The sequence below is a fragment of the Haliotis rubra genome, unplaced genomic scaffold (genome assembly GCF_003918875.1).
Source record: "Haliotis rubra isolate DU_JTF1 unplaced genomic scaffold, ASM391887v1 Scf483, whole genome shotgun sequence".
Taxonomy (NCBI): Eukaryota; Metazoa; Mollusca; class Gastropoda; order Lepetellida; family Haliotidae; genus Haliotis; species Haliotis rubra.
The window spans coordinates 776,211-796,481 of NW_025767172.1; the positions used below are offsets into that span (position 1 = coordinate 776,211).

The window sequence follows — 20,271 nt, forward strand, 5'->3', positions numbered from 1 at the left end:
AGCAATATTCCAGCAATAACATGGTGGGGAACACCAGAAATGGGCTCTAACATTAAGTGGGGCTTTGGGGTAGCCTAGTGGTTAAAGCATTGGCTCGTCACGCCGAAGACCCAGGTTCGATTCCCCACATGGGTACAATGTGTGAAGCCCATTTCTGGTGTCCCTCACCGTGATATTGCTGGAATATTGCTAAAAGCGACGTAAAATTAAACTCAGTCAGTCAGTCTAACATCAAGTTTCTGTATCATATCCAGTCGGCATGCTGTCCCAGAACTATAAAACTAACCTAAATATTACAAAAGTCTCGCTGAAAGCCCACACAATCGCAGCAGACTAATTGAAACACTGACCAATTTACAAAGGCTTCTTATGTTATCAATAAATAACAAACAGGGTTGACATGCCACGCTGTCATGCTGTGAATACATGACAGAAATGTTATGACGCTTGGCACCATTTTCACAACTTGATTGCAGAAACTGTCTCGCATTTCTGGGTAGGTGAAAACATACAATGCCCGATTCTGACAGTGTCATAGGCCGAGTTCTTTCAATCTCCATACGTCTGATCACGAACATGTCCTTCTGATGAACTTCAGGTGGGATGATCATGAGAACATCACATGTCCATAGAACCTTGCTTTTTATATCAATTCCAGAAGAAACTGAAATGTGTGTTGAAGGTGTATACCGGTATTAGGATTATTTGTGGCCACATTAAAGTGTCCTACAACTAGTCCATCAAAAGGGGCATGGTGGGCGAGCTGTCTAAAGCGCTAGTGTAGTGATCCACTCAGAGCTTGAGGTGCTGGGATCAAGCCCACCTGTGACCGGGTGTAAAAACCTTAGAGTCAACTTTGTGTGCAGATTCTTTCAGTGTTGTCACAACCCCTAGGGTACAGCACACAGACCCGTGCACTTAAAGGAACCCACGAATCCATTGGTAAATGACCAGATGGAGGCCACATGAATATGTCCAGGCACCTAGTTGCGGGTACAGCAACGTGCAGTAAACTTGGACAAAGTACCGTGACTATGTGTCCCAGTCCACCCAGCTGTGAATGGGTACCTCGTTAGGATGGGAAGGCCACATTAACTCAGTGCGCCTAGTGGCTGCAAGAGTTGTATGATCCCTAGGGAGTTGAGATTGATAATACGAGGTGCCGTTGAGATTGACATCCTATGATCGACGGTAAAACAAAGCGGCTGTGAGCAGCCTAGCTGGAACTCGGCGCTATATAAAAAGATAATAATAATAATAACTAGAGAGTGTTTACAGTACATTGTCTTCGGGCCAACCATGTCATATTCCCTACTAGTGGAGCATCAGAGGCCTTATAATTGTCTTAGTTTTAGAGATCCCCAAACCAGCATGACCACATTATGTAAAGTGGTCAGAATTGATGACCTACCTCTCCTGTTAATGATACCCATAGTGACATATATCAAACAATGGCGTTTTGAGAAAATGCTCACTTCATATTGCCTACCCCTCCAGCAGGTTACTCCTTCATAATGTGTGTGTTCCGATATCAAATTATCGGGATGTATTTGTACCCACAATCTATTTAACGGAGCAAATTGGGTATTCCCTTTAAGCAGAGGGATGTGTGAATACTTCCTGTGAGTTTGGAAGAGCAATATGGTATAATTAATGCTTTCTGGTGAGTTTATACAAATATTATAGAAATATTATTTTTTTAACTTTAGTACATTCTAATTTTCTAAGCATATGAGTGTACAAATTCTGATTGACGGTCAAACTGAATGATGTAGACTGTACACAGGACACAGCCCGGTGGGATGTTTATAAAGATATGGGTGGGCTGGAAATAACCCACACAAAAACGAGAGTAAGTGAGTGAGTTTGGTTTTACTGCCCTTTTAGGAATATTCCAGCAATATCACGGCGGGGACACCTGAAATGAGCTTCAGACATTGTACCCATGTGGGGAATCGAACTCGAGTCTTCGGCGTGACGAGTGAACGCTTTACCCACTAGGCTACCCCACCGTCCCCCAATAAGAGAGATAAAACCATCCATGAACCATGACTAGAGAATATATCTGTCTAGTATCTGGGACATGATTTAACTATTTGGGTTTCAATTCATCTGGGCTATTAAGTTTTGCTTCCATTAGTTCATCTCTATCACCAATCAGTGCAAATTATCCTGGCCTTCCTTTTGTCCATTACCAATCTGAGTTTATTGCCTGTCTCTACTACTTTCTTCCTTACATTCGTACACTGTTATCAGAACCTATAAAACACTCTGGCTTCACCTGTTGAGAATCTGCACCCGTGAACATCCCAGTTAGAATCGGTCTTGAGCAGGAAACTAACAGGAAACTAACAGGATCGTGTGGTCAGACTCGGATGGATGACTCAGACATGGATGACACATGTCAACGCACCCCAATTGCATAGATCAATGCTCATGATGTTGATCACTGGATTGTCTGGTCCAGACTCAATTATTTACAGACCACCACCATATAGCTGGAACATTGCTGAGTGTGGCGTTAAACTAAACTCACTCACTCACTCACTTGAGTGCCCATCTTTGCCACCTTGATACATTTGTTGTTCTCAAATCTGTCAGAATATACTCACAGACAGCATGTTACTCAAACATAACAGAGATGACATCCATATATTTATTCCTTATATGTAAATCAGATCTAGTTTCCATTCAATTCTGCTTAAAAAATATTATTTAATGGCCACATCACCTCAGAAGCTAATATTTATAGAAAAGATCTTCATTCTGAATCATAGCTGGTAATATCATTTCAAAATACTTACATGTAAAATTATTACTCACAAAACCAAATTTGTCTTAACAATATTCAAAGTATGTGTGGCAAGATAAGTTTGGCAGAAAAAGTGTATTTAAACTTTTAGAGAAAAGAGTAAATGTCAAATCCATCCAACTTGTGTGACATTATAATATGGATGATTCATCACAAGTATATTTTGCATCGATTTTGCAGTTTTGAGTATATTAACTGAACTTCATTGTTGGAAAAATAATACATAAATATATGTGATTATGTGATCAAATTAATGGTCATGAGACCAGCATAGATCTTTCCTGGAATAATCAAATAATAACAACAGCCCATTTGTAGTGCCATTATTGCACAAACTAAGCACAAAGACAATGCAAAGTTCATTTAAAGGCTTGAAGAACGGGTCTGGAATCAGCATGGGGACACTTTTCTGTCATAAAATAACACCAGAAATATTGTGGATTGTAATACTGAAATCATTCTGCAGCAATGCTGTTTAGCAATATTTGTTTGTTTGTTGTTTAACGCCACACTTAGCAATATTTCAGCTATATGGCATCAGTCTGTAAATAATCAAGTCTGGACCAGACAATCCAGTGATCAACCGCATGAGCATCGATCTGCACAATTGGGATGCGATGACACGTGTCAACCAAGTCAGCAAGCCTGACAGACCACCCGATCCTGTTAGTCGCCTCTTGCGACAAACATGGGTTACTGAAGACAAATTCTAACCCAGATCTTCACGGACATGTTTAACAATGACTCAAGACTGTTGTGGTGCTAGCAGGCACTAAATTAACCTAAGCATCGCTTGCAGCTCACCATGTCTGTAGCCATGGGTCATATTCCCGAAGGTTTCGGCATCAGCAAAAGGCTCACTCTTGTAGGGACGCTGTCTTCTCTCCAGCCGCTTCTTGTGACCCTCGGACAACATGGAGACATCAGAAGTAGACCGCAACACCGACTGCACCTGAAAACAGGAAGAAGACAATAAGTATTTTTTTTGACTGAAATGGGATGCAGGTTATCTGTAAAAGGCCATGTCATCAAGAGAAGAGTAAGGATTTCACAGACCAGTTAAAAGTTAGATGATGGATGAAAAATTCAAATAATCAAGTATTGATTCATATCCACCAACACTCCAAATGAAATTAAATCGCAAAATTTGATTACATGTCTTCAGTGTCCTTTATTTTTCTACTGTTTTGCACCTTCCTGAAGAACATTTATTGACTGAAGGTTATTTACCAGTAAACTCTTCAGTCACCTGATAAGCACTGCTGCTATTTACTAATAAACTGTGTTATTTTTCATTAGTTTACACCAAAGGAAAACTTTAGAAGTATATGGTCAGTATATGTAAGGTATACAATATCAAAAGCAGCCTCAGGTACCCTAAGAGTTCTGCCTAATCTTGCTAATAACTAATTAGTCATTAATTATCTGGATGGTCATATTTCATCACAAAAATCATTCATTTATACAGGCAATCAAAATGCATGGAAATATCTATCATGCCAAACCCAAAATCTGATATGAACGAAGTCTTCATCACATGTTGTCAGGTGATGGTCATTGATAAATCAGCGCCAACGAATGTGAGCTATATTGAGTTTATGTCTGACTGTAGCCATGAAGATCCGGGTTAGAATTGATCTTCAGTAACCCATGTTTGTCGTAAGAGACGACTAACAGGATTGGGTGGTCAGGCTCGCTGACTTGGTTGACACATGTCAACGTATCCCAATTGCATAGATCAATGCTCATGCTATTGATCACTGGATTGTCTGGTCCAGACTCGATTATTTACAGACTGCCACCATATAGCTGGAATATTGCTGAGTGCGGCGAAAAACAAAACTCACTCACTCACTTTAACTACTTGGCTATCCCGCCACACCATGAACTACAAGTGGGATTGGGTGAGTGAGTGACCTGGTTTTATATTGCTTTGAACAGTTTTTCATTCCTTTATATCACATAATTATAGCTTGATGAGGGATGAGGGGCAATGGGTTAGCCTATTGGTTGAAGATTTCGCTTGTCATGTCGAAAACAATATTTAAGAAATTGTTTACCTGACCTCAGATTAACACAACTGAAAACTACAAACTTATATTAAAAATAAGTTCTTAATGGGGCGGTGGGGTAGTCCAGTGGTTAAAGTGTTCCCTCGTCACGCCAAAGACCCGGCTTCGATTCCCCACATGGGTACAATGTGTGAAGCCCATTTCTGGTGTCCCCCGCCGTGTTATTGCAGGAATATTGCTAAAAGCAGCGTAAAACTAAACTCACACACTCACTGATGGAGGAAAGCCTGAGTTAATACAGGTTGCGGAAGTTAACCACTTTATAAAAAACCATGGGTACATTTTTAGAGCTAACAAGTCACAGCTTTCAAGCATGTATTGGACCATCTTAGACAACTGGGTCATGGGTGCCTGATCAATCGGTACACTGCTAAATATAGTAGTGCACCAGTACACACCTGAGCCCGACCGAATCCATCATTATTACCACAGATCTGCTGTGTAGATCACATGAATCTGTTCGTGTAACAATAGATTTACGTTGTCTGCTCGTGATTATACTTGACAGGGCTTATGGTTATGCGCTTCCATCCAAGATATCGAAAGTCACATTCGTGTTCATCAATGACGCACTTACAGTCTACAGTTTGGATCAATATCACAGTATATACCTTCTTACATCATGTAATCTTATCAAAATCATGTACTCTGATAAAATACATCTTTCGGTTACGATCTGATCGACCCTCAACAGGACGCCACTTCGGGTGAACCCTTGGACGACTATTTTAGATACAAACGGGTTGGCATCACATGACTGTCATCACGCAGGAGAAGACAGTGTATGGTGTTAACTGAAAATCATTATTGATGGGACGGTGATTAAATAGTAGTGTTGGGAATTGGTTAAAATCTCATAATTGATGATTGGTTCATTACAACCGATCAATCATCGAAAATAATTGGTTAGCGCCATTTATGAAATTTGTTAATACACAAAAAAATACGGAAAAAAACATGTAGTTCTTTGGGGTTTTGGCAAAATTTCACATCTTTAAAGGATGACTAGTATGTTAGGAACATGAATTTCTTAGAGTCTTTAAGATAAATTCAATCATGACTTGGAACGAGCTTGTAGTGCTTATGAAATGTAACAGACAAAACCAACCTAGTGAAAATTACTGTTAATGAAAACAAGTGTTCCAGAATTGTTTGTGTTCGATTATGAGAAAACATGATCGATTGCTTGGTCGTTTAGTCACTGCGACCAATCTTCGATTATTTCAATTAATCGGACCACTACTATTAAATAGGCCACCAAATAACTTAGTATGGCTTTATATTATATGTAGTGTTTATAACTTAACCATCAGACTGTGTGTCGCGATAATTGTCACTCAGGTCAATTGACTTCATCAGGGCATGTCATTAGAATTGTCACATGTGACTATACACTTTATCAGGCATGTCATGACAAATGTCACATGTGACTATATGCTTCATCTTGGCGTGTCACGACAATTCGTCACACGTTTAGAACTATTGACTACATCTGTGCATGTCATAACAATTGTTACTGCGAGGATCAGGTTACGCTTTAATTAAATAATATGTAAATTTAAGTCTAGTTAATCCTTGATTGAAGCAATGGTAATCGAGTGTAAGTATCACCATCAAACAATACTTGCATTACACATTGTATTTTATGCAATGTACACGACATCTGTAACAATTCTGCAGTGAAATGTAAATGTAGAACATAAACTGTACATGATATTTCTTTCAAACGCTTATTGGACAAGCGATCCTGTATTTGTAACATGGAGTGAGTGAGTGAGTTTGATTTTACACCGCTTTAGCAATATTCCAGCAATATCACGGGGGACACGAAATGGGCTTCACACATTTTACCCATGTGAGGAATCGAACACGGGCCTTCGACGTGACGAGCGAACGCTTTACCCACTAGGCTACCCCACCGCCCCTTGTAACATGGAAATGGGAAATAAAAGATTTAAATGAAAAAAAAAAATACTTGCATTACAACTGTTCAATAGCTCTTCAGTGAGTGAGTGAGTTTACTTTTACGCTGCACTCAGCAATATTCCAGCTATATGGCGGCGGTCTGTAAATAATCCAGTCTCGACCAGACAATCCAGTGATCAACAGCATGAGAATCGATCTGCGTAATTGGGAACCGATGACATATGTCTACCAAGTCACTGAGTCTGACCATCTGATCCCGTTAGTTGCCTCTTACAACAAGCATGGGTTACTGAAGATCAATATTCTAACCCAGACCTTCACAGGTTCTTAGACACAGCAAAAACTTCTATAGCAGTGCTATCCCACCATCCGAACCACATACTGGAGGAGAGAAAGATGTAGAGTTACAGGTACTGATGTCCTGTATCAAGTGCTACACTTAATCCATTTTAATCCAACCTGTGCATAGGTACACATGTACCCATCAAAGACCCTTAGCAGATAAGGGAAGTTAACAGCCCAATGTGCTAAAACATCGCCTACACCATCAGCGACAGAAAAACTCCAGACAATTTCCAGACAAACATCCTACAAAGGTCACATTACAAAAACAATTAATACACCCTTTCAACAGGTTCAAAAAGCAAAAAACAGGGCAAACTGCTCAAAACCTTATTATTTATCTTGTCCAACAAAATCGACTGTAAATTGCGAAACATCAATAATTACACCCAGCCAGTGACGTCTGATGTGGAATTGTTCACTGCCCACAAAACCTACAGTAATGTTTATTGAACATGACGGTCTTGCGTCAGTGGTGCGAGGGTTGTGACATAACAGCCACATTCCCTGTCCCACGTGCAGGTGTCAGGTGACCTGATGTCACTGTCCGCCCTAGCCGACTGTCGGAACAGATTCATACAATAATCCGTGACACTGTGTCACAGGATCAACACTTGAGACAGCCAAGTCACCAGATCGTGTTCCTGACATCCATTTGTCTGCACAAATGCACTTTATGAAACAATGACATTATTCCCACCAACACAACAATCCTTCTATCATTAATCCCCAAGACGGCCCAAGACCTGTCTTAAAATGTTCACGAAACTGTCAATGTTTGTAAAAGCTTAATAACCTGAAGTAAAGCTTATGAGTACTTGTTCCACAAAACAGACCACTCCTCAAAACATTAAAGCTGTACTTCTGAATGATAAAAAAATATGATCTTGATATCTTGATCACCCAACGTTTTTCTGCTGATCCTTCAATCTTACATGCATTCTCCTGATATAACATGCTGCATTTAGAGTGAGTGAGTTATTATTTAACGTCACATCGGCAATATTTCAGCCATATCGTGACAACGCTGCATTTAGAGGGACTTAGATATTAGAAATTGTTTACCTGACCTCAGATTAACATGAATGAAACTACAAACATATTTCCAAACTAAGTTCTAAATGGAGTCGGTGCAGTTAGGTATCCAAGTGGTTAAAGCATTGGCTCGTCACGCCGAAGACTCGGTTTCGAATTCCCATATGGGTACAATGTGTGAAGCCCATTTCTGGTGTCCCTCACCATGATATTGCTGGAATATTGCTAAAAGCAACGTAAAACCCAACTCACTCTAGAGACTCTAAATGGAGTGGTTTCATCCAAGCAAAAACAGGAACAGAAAAATTCTTTGAATAAGTAATGTCCAGTTATAATTATGTTGTTTTTGTTTGTTGTTTTGTTTAATGACACCCTCAGCAATATTCCAGCTATGTGGCAGCAGTCTGTAGATAATCAAGTCTGACCAGACAATCCAGTGATCAAAATCATGAGCATCGTTCTACGCAATTGGGAAACAATGACAATGATGTATCAACCAAGCCAGCGAGCCTGACCACCTGATCCAGTTCATGAGTCACCTCTTACAACAAGCATGGGTTGTTGAAGAGCAGTTATCAGCTATCGGACAACCAGGAAGTGTCACACAGTCAACAAATCCTCCTGCATCATGCATGCAGTACACAGGATCTATTCTTCTACTGAATCCCCATCAGGCATCATGATGGATGAAGTTCCTTCCTTTTCACATTGACCATACAAACAGCACCATACCCCTGTTTCTTCAATTTCTCAGTCCAAAATCCATCCTAGGATCATTTGAAACATTTTAAGTTAGTGAATGAGTTTAGTCTTATGTCGCTTTTAGCAATATTCCAACAATATCACAGCGGGGGACACCAGAAATGGGCTTTAAACATTGTACCCATGTGGGGAATCGAACCCGGGTCTTCAGCGTGACAAGCAAACGCTTTAACCACTAGGCCCCACCGACCCTGAAACATTTAAGGGCACTCTATACAAGGGAAAACTTTTGTTCACAGATAGCTTAATTATGAGGCACTGTCATGTGTGCAGTAACATATAACACTGCTTCAGAACACTAGAAATCCGCTTTGTATTAATGTGGGGAATGGAACCCAGGTCTTTGGTGTGATGAGCTGACGCTTTAACCACTACCCCACCACCCTGTTCACAGATTAAAGATACAAACTTCAAACCTCTGTACATATCTGGCACTGGTTCTAGGAACACAGAGCCTCAGCAACAGTTCCTTAGAAAACAGACCTGATGTGTACACAATACTCCCTATAAGCTTGGGAGTAATCTTTGGGACAACGGATACAACAGCTACAAACTGAAAATCTGGATATACTGTCTGGGTTCCCAGTTCAGTTCCCCTACTCAAAGCATTATGTCAAGATAAGAAAATCAGTTCAATTCATTGAACTCCAACAAATTGTGAAATATGACCCTACATTCTATTGAAGAAACATACCACTGGGGTATGATTGTATCCTGCCAAAATAACACAGCAGTAATTAGTCTTTCGAAGAAGGTGAGAGTGAGTGAATTTAGTTCTATGCTGCTTTTTAGAAATATTCCTGCAATTTCACAGAAGGGGACACCAGAAATGGGCTTCAAACATTGAGCCCATGTGGAGAATCGAACGCGGGACTTCGGTGTGACGAGAGAATAGGGTTGGGTATTGCCGAAATGTTCGTATTGCGATGTATTACGATATGTGTTGGCGTATTGCAATATGTATTGCAATATATTGTGAAAGTGTAACACATGGGTTAAGGTAATGAAAGTTTCTTTTGAAACGATGCCACTGGCCACTGTCAGGACTCTGATGTGATTCTACAAGAGATCAATTGAAAATGTTTCCAAATTGAAGACTTCGCTCTAAAGTTTGGAACTCGAAAAAAAGCATCTGCAGTGGCATCCGCCATTTTGGTTTGTTTATCCTTACGAGTGCCGGTACCAATCTATTTCATTATTTAAATTGTTTAAAAGTCACGCAAATGCAATTATATGACCAATAAACATTCTCAAGACTATTAATGTATAATAATATCAAGGAAATAGAAATGGTATTAGTAGTTTTGACTAAATGATGAAAATTACCGATTGTATCGGGAGAACCGGTTCGTTTATCGTATTGTGAAGTTCAAATTGCAATATACTGGTTAACCGGTATTATCGCCCACCCCTACGAGAGAACGCATTAACCACGAAGCACCCCACCGCCCCTCGAAGAAGGGGTGCCTGCAGATGGCTGAGTGAGAGTGGTGTTCCACACCACACACAACAATATTTCAGTTACACCAGTGTACCTATTCTCGAAAGTGTCCCAGCTAAGACAGATCCTAACTAGTTAGGACAGGAGTTAGGACATCCTACTGTTAGGATAAGACCCATTCTCGAAACGATCCTATCCCTGTCCTAACTTGAGCTAGCTGGGATAGCGAGCTCTTCAGTAGGTGAGATAGAAAAACATTCATTCAGTTGGGGATTCCCCTAAATATTACCCATGATTCATTCCATAAAAAGCACATATATATAAGGGTAACTACAATCTCGTTTACAAGATAAATGGTAAGACTAGAAATCGAAGTAAAAAGCTTGAAAACGGTGAAATTGTTGTAAATTCAAATGTCATTTAGGCGAGCTATTTTGTTTAACAACAACAAAATTGTTGAAAACAAGAACCACACAATGTTGACTTCCACAAAGATAGACTTAGGACAAGTCAGAACCTATCCTAGTATTTGTCCTAAGTTAGGATATCCTAGCACTAGGATACTTTTCGAGAATAAGGTAGGACACCTATCCTAGACCCTAGGATCAAAGTTAGGATATCTTAGGGCTATGATCCTTTCGAGAATAGGGGCCCAGGGTCTTTAATCAACAATCAAGTCTGGCCCAGACAAACCACGGTTGAGATGATGATCAATGAAAGATGCCCTGTTTCGGAGCCCTATGACACATCAGCCATGACAGATACTGCAACCATCTGACCTTCTACCAACTAGCACAGAGTACTTAGGACTTCTTGACCCTATAAGCAAATAGATGACACAGTATTTCATGGCATTGTGCTACTTACATTTTCTGTGAGTCTTTCTGGCTTGACTTTACTCCTCACATCCTTATTGGCTAATATGATGTCATGTGACTGTGCAACATCCTCGCGTGACTGTGGCCCAGATTGTGACTGTTCCCTTGAATCTGACTGTAGCCCTGAGTGTAGGTTCTCCCTGACGTGTGCCTCCTTCTGAGATTGTTTCCCTTCTTGTGACTGCTTCTTTGCTTGTGACTGCTTCTTTGCTTGTGACTGCTGTTTCCTTGAATATGACTCTGCAAGGTCACATAATCTGGCAGAGTCTATTGCATCTGTGTTCTGTAAAACAATGCAAAGACACCTGAATCTTTTGAGTGTATGAAATGACTGATTCTGTCAAAATAATCTATCTTTGGCTTTAATGAGAACAAAATACATTGTATAGCCCATGGGAAGTGCGGCCAATCTAAGAGTCAAGGCCATCTGTTTGACATTCCATGTTATTTTCTTCAGATTTCAAATTTTAAATCTAAAACTTTGTCAAAATAATTTTCAAAGCGAAGTCTGGAATGGAAGTCAGAAGTTTGAATGTACCGTTATATAGCTCAACACATTGTAATCATTTGGGGAATTGAACTCAATCTTTGGTGTGGTGAGTGAAGGCTTTAACCATTACACTACCCAGCTGACCCAGTCTACCCTTAATGGATTTCAAGAAGTCTACTGTACACAGAATAATGAAGACACATTAGTACTGCTGTTGACCAGACTATATAGCCATTGTTTTCTTTAAGATATGTTATTTTATATACTGCAAAGCACCCTTTATCCATTGAAATGAATAAAAAGAAACAAAAATGAGAAATCCATAGACTATTTTACAGACAACCATTTCTATCCACAAACTACCATACCCAAGAATTACATAAACCAGGGACAAGAATTTAAAATAAATCATGTCAAGGATAATTCTTATTGCAAAAAGACACTTCCTTGAAGACTGGCAAAAGGTTAATTAATTGATTGCAAGGGACCGTTCATAATTATGGCTGGGGGGGTTGATGATGATTTTTATGGAGAGGCATGCACAATGTGAATGACCCCCACCCCCCTAAAATTTATGTACAAAGTAAGTGACCCCTCATGCATGTCATGTACAAAATCAATGACCCCCCCCTCCCCTGGATAAATAACACAGAACTGACATAATGGGGAACTAATCAGAAAATATTTTTTTTTTGCATTACATAACAACAATGTTTTTGCAATATAGTTTTGACACATCATCAATGATTTTAAGTTGGGCAGATAGTGAAAACAGATAGTGAAAGCAGATAGTGATTTTATGACTGCTTCAGTCAGTATTCAGTAAGTATTCTGCCACTGACCCTGAACGACTCTTTGAGAATACAATGTTGATACAGCATCACTGCTTTGCAATACACTTATTGTGACTTAAGTATAAATTTACAATGTGGTTAGCCTCCAAGGCAGAAGCATGATACATGAAACATATGGAACAGTTTATGGCTTAAGCATGTTAAGTATCTTGTATCTCATCATGATAATTATGATTTATAAATGTACTACATAAATATCATATTTATAGTCAGCTTCTAGTATAGATTAATTTATTCATCACATTTTAAAATAATACCTATATAACTAGACACATTACTAAGAACTATAGGAGGAAATTCAACTAATCCTCTCAAACAGCCAAGTGTCTTGTAAGCAAATGTACAAAATTCAAATTTTCATGATCTTGATAGTACAAAAACAATTCATGATTACAAGAAAAAAGATTATGCTCGCATTCTTCAAATTGTTTATTCACAGTTTTGAAGTAAATCACGAACATTTTGGAAACAAGCATTAAAGAAATAAGTTTCTCCAAAACCTCCTCCCAAACTGTTCATCCTGACATCCAGGCAATGGTTCATCAGTGTTTCAGTGGACAGTGTTCCATATCATGTGCCCTTGGCAGGCAAATTGGGAAGATTTTATCACTGCATGCAACAAATTGATGTAAAAACATTTTATCTCACCATGCTCAGGTGATTTAGTTAAATAAGTCACCTCAGAATCAGTTTTATGTTAATAGGTGAAACTTCACCATTGTTTATCTCAAACTGAGATTACCAGCCTGAAAAAATGCTCTGGTAAGCCAAAGAAAATATATTTAGCTTAAAAATTCCATGGCATTTATATCATTCACAGCAGCAAACTGTTACATTGAATTATATTTTTGACAAAGAATGACAGTGATTGCTAATTCAACATAATGCTATTAGACTTCAAGTTTGGAAATACTTGCAATATTTCAGAATATAATAACAAAATTCATCCAAAACTTTAAAGAATTAATGAGTTTAGATCTACATTGCTTTTAGCAATATTCCAGCAATATCATGGTGTGGGACACCAGAAATGGGCTTGACACATTGCTTCCATGTGTAGAATCGAACCCGAGACTTCGGCATGACAAGCTAACACTAACAACTAGGCTACTTCACCACCCCCAAAAGCCTTAATGAGCAAGGATATTGTAATTCATCTCACCTCCAAAAAGACATCTTCATCCAATTGCACATCCTGGGTATCCATCAGGTTAGTAGCACCAGAGTTACCTCCCTGTATTGCACAAGATGGCATCCCTGATGAAACAAGTACCTGAGATTTCACAGACTCTTCTGTCAAATCTCTCTCGTCTCTCGAAGTCCTTGTATCACAGCTCATATCACTTTGGGACACTTTCCCTTCCATATGTTTTTCACAACTGTCAGTACTTACAGCAACTGGCACACTTTTATTCAGTTTGAATTGAGCTAAAGTTTTGGCAAGATTTGACACAGACCTGTTCTGGTCTAGCTCTTGTTCAGACGGGTCGTCCTCTGTTATCGTATCCAACCCTCGTACACTGTCAGCACCAGAAACATCATCACCAGTCATGGAAGACATGGGGTTTTGTGGCTCGGATATTTGCGCACTTCCTCGCCGATTATTGGAGACAAAGCTCCGAAGTTTACGAAATTCTTCAAACGTTGGGATGTTAACTTTTTTCCTCTTACTGGGACCTTCTTTGAAATTTGGCTGTGATAAACTGAGAAAATCTCCAATCGTAGAAATGTCTAGACTAGACATAGATGTCCTTCGCATTTGTTTTGTCAATCGCCGTGAGATAACAGCACTTGGTGAATTGACATCATTTTTTGAATCTGTGCTCTCCTTTCCTGATTCAGATTTTCCAGAATCCTGAATTTGATTGTTAACATTGGACACAACAGACTGGCCAAGTTCCAAACAAGAAATATCAATGTTCGATACTGTCTTTCGCAAACCATATTGCCTTGACGACAAGGTATGTTTTTGTAAAATATCAGCATGATTTGATAAATGTTTCTTAAATAAGCTGTTACTCAGAAGCACTTCAACTCGGGACATTCTTTTACCATTTTCAACCTGGTTAGGAGACATAGGAATTTCCACACTTTTCACATGGTCTCTTGGAGAGTCTGGCGCCGGCCCTACTGGCACCGTCCTTCCTGGTACAGTGTCTTTGTTCTGTTTAACTGTCACAACGGAATTTGTAGACACATGTCTCTTTTTCACATCTTCCTGTTTCTCTCCTCGTGGACTGAGAGTTTTGCCCTCAGTTGCCCATGGAACACCTTTAGCACTTTCCGATTTGTCTTTAGAATATTCAGACCCAAAATTGAAGGATTTGTTTAAATCAAAGGAGTTGTTTGGAGTTGAAAACCTTCTCTGTCTCCTAAAAGCTTCTCTGTTTTGAGGAGCATTTTTGGAATCATTCCGTAAAGGTTTCCGAACACTGACACATTTTCTCACATCACTGTTCCTCCGAAACAACAACTTTGGATCAGGTAAGTTTTCCTCGCTGATTTCATCTTCCGAATCAGAAGCATACACAGCATCTCCACGTTTAAGAAAAGGCTTTTCCCTACTTGGAATGGAAGACTCCAAGGACAGGGATTTGGACAACATCTTTTCGGATGTTGTTGTTGATGGATTTTGGGGTACTTCTCTTGAACTTGATTTTGAATCCATTTCCAGGATTAGGGTTTACTTATCACAGAAGGTCAAAAGGTCAAAGACTAGGAAGTACAATCTGGCTCTATGGACGGAATAATCTTGGACGGAACATTCAAATACTTGGTAAAACTTAAACCATTACTGCAATTGTTCGGTGATTCAAAGATGACGACTTTTCAAGTCTTTTGGATTTTCTGTTTTGGAAACTTTCTGTTGAACAGGTATTGTTTGTCATTCACAGCCATATTTTATGGCAGTGAGCTGGAATGAGCTGCGATTCAGTGACTGTGCCCACACATTTAACCCATCTTCTTCCAGCAGATTCTGAGGCTTCAGGTGGTCAACGCTCCAGTAAGATCTTCCCCATCTGAAACATATGGTACATGACAATGAGTGAGTATGTTTTGGTGTGAAGTCCTCTGGATAAGTATTTCAGTTGTATCATGGCATGTCAGTTTGAAAGTGAGATGTAAAGCAGGCCTTAGACAGTTACCACATCGGTGAAACCCACAAGACATATTTAGTGCCTTAGAAACCAAGAAACAAAAAGGTGAAATCTGAGATTCAAACCTGTGATCGCAGGTTCCACTTATGAGTGAGTGAGTGAGTGAGTGAGTGAGTGAGTGAGTGAGTGAGTGAGTGAGTGAGTGAGTGAGTGAGTGAGTGAGTGAGTTTAGTTTTACTTCGCTTTTAGCAATATTCCAGCAATATCACGGCTGGGGACACTTGAAATTGGCTTCACACATTGTGCCCATGTGGGGAATCAAACCTGGCTCTTCGGCTTGATGAACGAACGCTTTAACCACTAGGCTACCCCACCACCCCTCATGACAAAGAAACACATACAGTAAAATGACAAATAGCCAACCTATGACCCCGGTATTACTATACAAATTGGCTGACCTATGAGTTATAATTATTATTTATAATTTCAGATTTTTAATTTCATGATCTGCCGAAAGTACTTGTGTTTTCTTGTTGTATCAATCAAATGATTTTCACAAGTAACACCACAAAGAAACCATGTTTCAGCATATTTTGTATTTTTAACAAATAGATGTGAAAAACAAGTGCATTTAAGCAACTTAACACTTGACACATGCTCCTATCTGAGCAACACTGAGCCTGAATACATAACACGTTTTATGGTTAAAAACTTTTTATTGCTTGTGCGGACATGTCAAGGCTATTTCTTGCCCCTTCAACAGGTAAAAAATGAGTAAGAAAGTCGACTTTGTACAATCATGCCAATATGTTTATGCATGAATCCATGTTCTTTTGACTTCTAAATGTTTAACAAACACTTCAAATAGACACTGACCCTGGCATATCATTATTCCGGGTATCATGAACCAGAAGTATACCCTTTAAAAATCTCTTCAATCTGAATCCGGTCAGAATTGATCGTCAGCAACCCGTGCTTGTCGTAAAAGGCTACTAATGGGATTGGGTGGTCAGGCTCGCTGACTTGGTTGACTCATGTCATCTCATCCCAATTGCGTAGATGGATGTTCATGCTGTCGATCACTGGATTGTCTGGTCCAGACTCTTTTATTCACAGACCGCCGCCGTACAGCTGGAATATTGCTTACTGTTCCATTAAACAACCAAACAACCTACCATCCAACCTACCAACCAACCAACCAACCTACCATCCAACCAACCAACCAGCCTACCATCCAACCTACCTACGTACCAACCAACCAACCAACCAACCTACCTACCTACCTACCTACCTACCAACCAACCAACCAACCTACCTACCTACCTACCTACCAACCAACCAACCAACCAACCTACCTACCTACCTACCTACCATCCAACCAACCAACCAACCAACCAACCTACCTACCAACCTACTAACTTTAATCTGGGCTACTTTCTACCATCATACAACTGGTCATGAGCATTAAGTTTTAAAATCACAGAAAAATGTCCATTGACCTTTAAGAAAAAATATATTAAAAATCTCCAACTGCAGTCTCCCATTATTTTCTGAAAAAACATGATGCTGACTTTCAGAACATACCACTGATCATTAAGGTTAATCAACTGCTTTAAAAGAAAATACAAATTGACTATGCCTAAGTCACACACCAATGTACTTAATAAAAAAGATCTCCAGATCTGTCCAGTTTCAATGGGCACTGAGCTCATAACTAGGGGTGAAACGGTACGCTTCTTACCACGGTACGATACACACTGCGGTACAAGGCCTTCGGTTCGGTCCATTTTGGTTCAGGATATGAGAACTTACTTCCAGGAAAATAGTGGCCGTCAAGCAAAGAAATCCACAGATTTTGACAAAATGATTTCCTAGACATTTTAGAAAAAGTTTATGAAGGTTGATAAAAGGACGTTACAAAAACCAAAAATACCACATTTGTGGCTAGGATTACAGTATACCGAACCGAAGGGGAAATACCAAGGTTCTACTAATACCGCGGTATACCGTTTCACCCCTACGTATAAGTACAGTTATTGTACACACAATCATACCAGTCATCAGTATGGCTACCAAATACTGGTAGCTTTGTCCAGTAGCGTGTTAAGTTGTGGTCAATTTATCCGTGGCCATTCTTGGCAAATATACAAGATTTATGTCTACTGGCACACATTTGATCTGCTGATCTTAATCTAATGTTGGGTCTCTAAACTCTGTGTGACTTCTGAGTGTTGGAACGTACATTTCTTGTACTTAGCAATCAATCATGCAATTCACTTCACACTAAGTACCTAGTAATATGTCCTAATGTGTGTTGGTATGTTGAGGGGCTTTGGGTAGGCTAGTGGTTAAAGCGTTAACCGGTCATGCTGAAGACCCGGGTTTGATTCCCAACATGGGTACAATGTGTGAAGCCAATTTCTGGTGTCCCTGCTGTGATATTGCTGGAATATTGCTGAAACTGACGTATAACAAAACCCACTCACTCACTCACTCATATTCACTTCACACTAAGCAGTAGCAAGTCATATTTGCTATTGTGTGTTGGTACGCGGAGAATTGTAAGCCTAGTGGTTAAAGCGTTAGCCGGTCATGCTTAAGACCCGGGTTTGATTCCCCACATAGGTACAATGTGTGAAGCCCATATCTGGTGTCCCCCACCGTGATATTGCTGGAATATTGCTAAAAGAGGCTTAGAACCATACTCACTCACTCACTAGTATGTTGATGTCATGTTTACTTCACAATAAGCAGTACCAATTTGTATGTGCTACAGTGTGTTTGGTACCAACATGTCAACTGGAGAAAGCCTACCATGCAATTGTTTAACACCAAATCTATAATTCCCTTGCTTGTGGGTTTCAGACAGTGATAAATATCTGAGTGAGTGAGTGAGTATGGTTTTATGCTGCCAGCAATATCACAGCAGGGGACATGACCGCCTCCATGGTGTAGTGGTTAGAGCGTCCGCCCGGAGAGCGGAAGGTCGCGGGTTCGATCCCCGACCGTGTCATACCAAAAGACGTTAAAATATGGTACTTGTTGGTCCCTGACTGGCGCTCGGCAATAATGGGTACAACAAGGACTGGTCGGCTCGGAGTCAGTATAATGTGTCTGAGTGGGGTATCCATGCTTCACTGTGGCATGGTATCTCAGTGGGCTAGCACTATAAAACCAGCTTAAGTCTGGGCTAGTACAAGCAGCCGCACATACACACACACACGCATGCACGTCGTCATATGAGCGAAATATTCTCAAGCACGACGTTAAATCCAATTTCACCTCACAGCAGGGGACACCAGAAATGGGCTTGACATATTGTACCCATGTGGGGAATCAAACACGGGTCTTCAGCAAGATGGACAAACGCTTTAACCACTCGGCCACACATCGGCCCTGGTAAACATCTGAGACCCACATCCCTTTATGGACATGTATATTCATCCAACATTTAACTTCACAGCAACATATAAGCAGTATTATTACCCAACCCACTCACTCACTCACCGAGCACACAACCCAATTTACTCTGTAAATGGCTGCTAAAGATTTGCAAGTTTCAAGCATGTTAACATGATGAATCTTGAACAGGAGTGAGGGATGCATGCAACGTTTCAGTGTCGGTGCTAACACCATTATCAAGCAAGTGAACGTCGCATCCATTGCAATTAAGAAGTTGTCTATCCATAAAAAATTGTTCTTGTTCATCATACCAGCTTCTAAATGCTACTCAAAGAAGTTATGATGAATCTTGTAGTGAGAGAGTATGGTTTTACGGCGCTTTTAGTAACATTTCACCAATATCATGGTGGAGGACACCTAATGGGCCTCACACATAGTACCCATGTGGGTTATTGTTCATGCATCACTATCTAAATTTACACTAAGGCCAGACCAATTTTATTTCTTGTTTTATAGATTTTTGTCCTCAGAAACCTAAAGGCAGGAGGGGAAAAAATAAAAAACAAAAATCACTAGTCAAAATAATTTTCCTTTTAAATACTAAAAGTATTTTATTTTTGGCAATTTATGAAGTTTATATGGGGCAAAAAACAATCAAAAAATTATTTTTGTAAGTTTACAATTTTGGCCAATAAAAACATGAGGATTTTATTTTTTGAGCAGGGAAAATTAAATTTTATTTTGTATCTCATTCATGACAAAATACGACCGGCGGATCAGTAAAACAAGAAATAAAATTGGTCTGGCCTAAACAGTGTGTATAATAGAAACACAAATACACATGTATGTAATAAACAGACACGAAACCATGTTAATATCAAATGTATACCACAAACCTCATAATGTCAATAGCAAAATAACAAACCCAAGTCATTATCAAAATATTCATCATCCCTCGCCATAATGTGGGTCTTGGGGTCCATGGATGACCCCCCTGCATTATGAGACACCCACATTATACATAACACGGAACAAAGGCCAAGTGAAATCGTACTTTTCATGGACATAGCAGAACTGCTATTTCATATATTGTGCCCAATCAAAACTGTCATACAGTCGGAGGTGAATATAGTTAATCAATACACAAACCCATGTCAAT

At 39.7% G+C, this 20,271-nt stretch overlaps 1 protein-coding gene across 3 annotated transcripts in view; it reads right to left on the minus strand.

Annotated features, from left to right (window-relative positions):
- LOC124291134 overlaps window positions 1-20,271 on the minus strand; it is a 118,041-nt gene that overhangs the window by 60,899 nt on the left and 36,871 nt on the right. For all 3 annotated transcript variants that reach the window (XM_046728045.1, XM_046728044.1, XM_046728046.1), the window contains exons 2-4: window positions 13,775-15,632; window positions 11,258-11,551; window positions 3,617-3,764 (exon numbers count right to left, since the gene is read on the minus strand). In XM_046728045.1, the coding sequence (XP_046584001.1) occupies window positions 3,617-3,764; window positions 11,258-11,551; window positions 13,775-15,280 (1,948 nt within the window). In that variant the 5' untranslated portion in view covers window positions 15,281-15,632. The remainder of the gene's footprint in view (window positions 1-3,616; window positions 3,765-11,257; window positions 11,552-13,774; window positions 15,633-20,271) is intronic.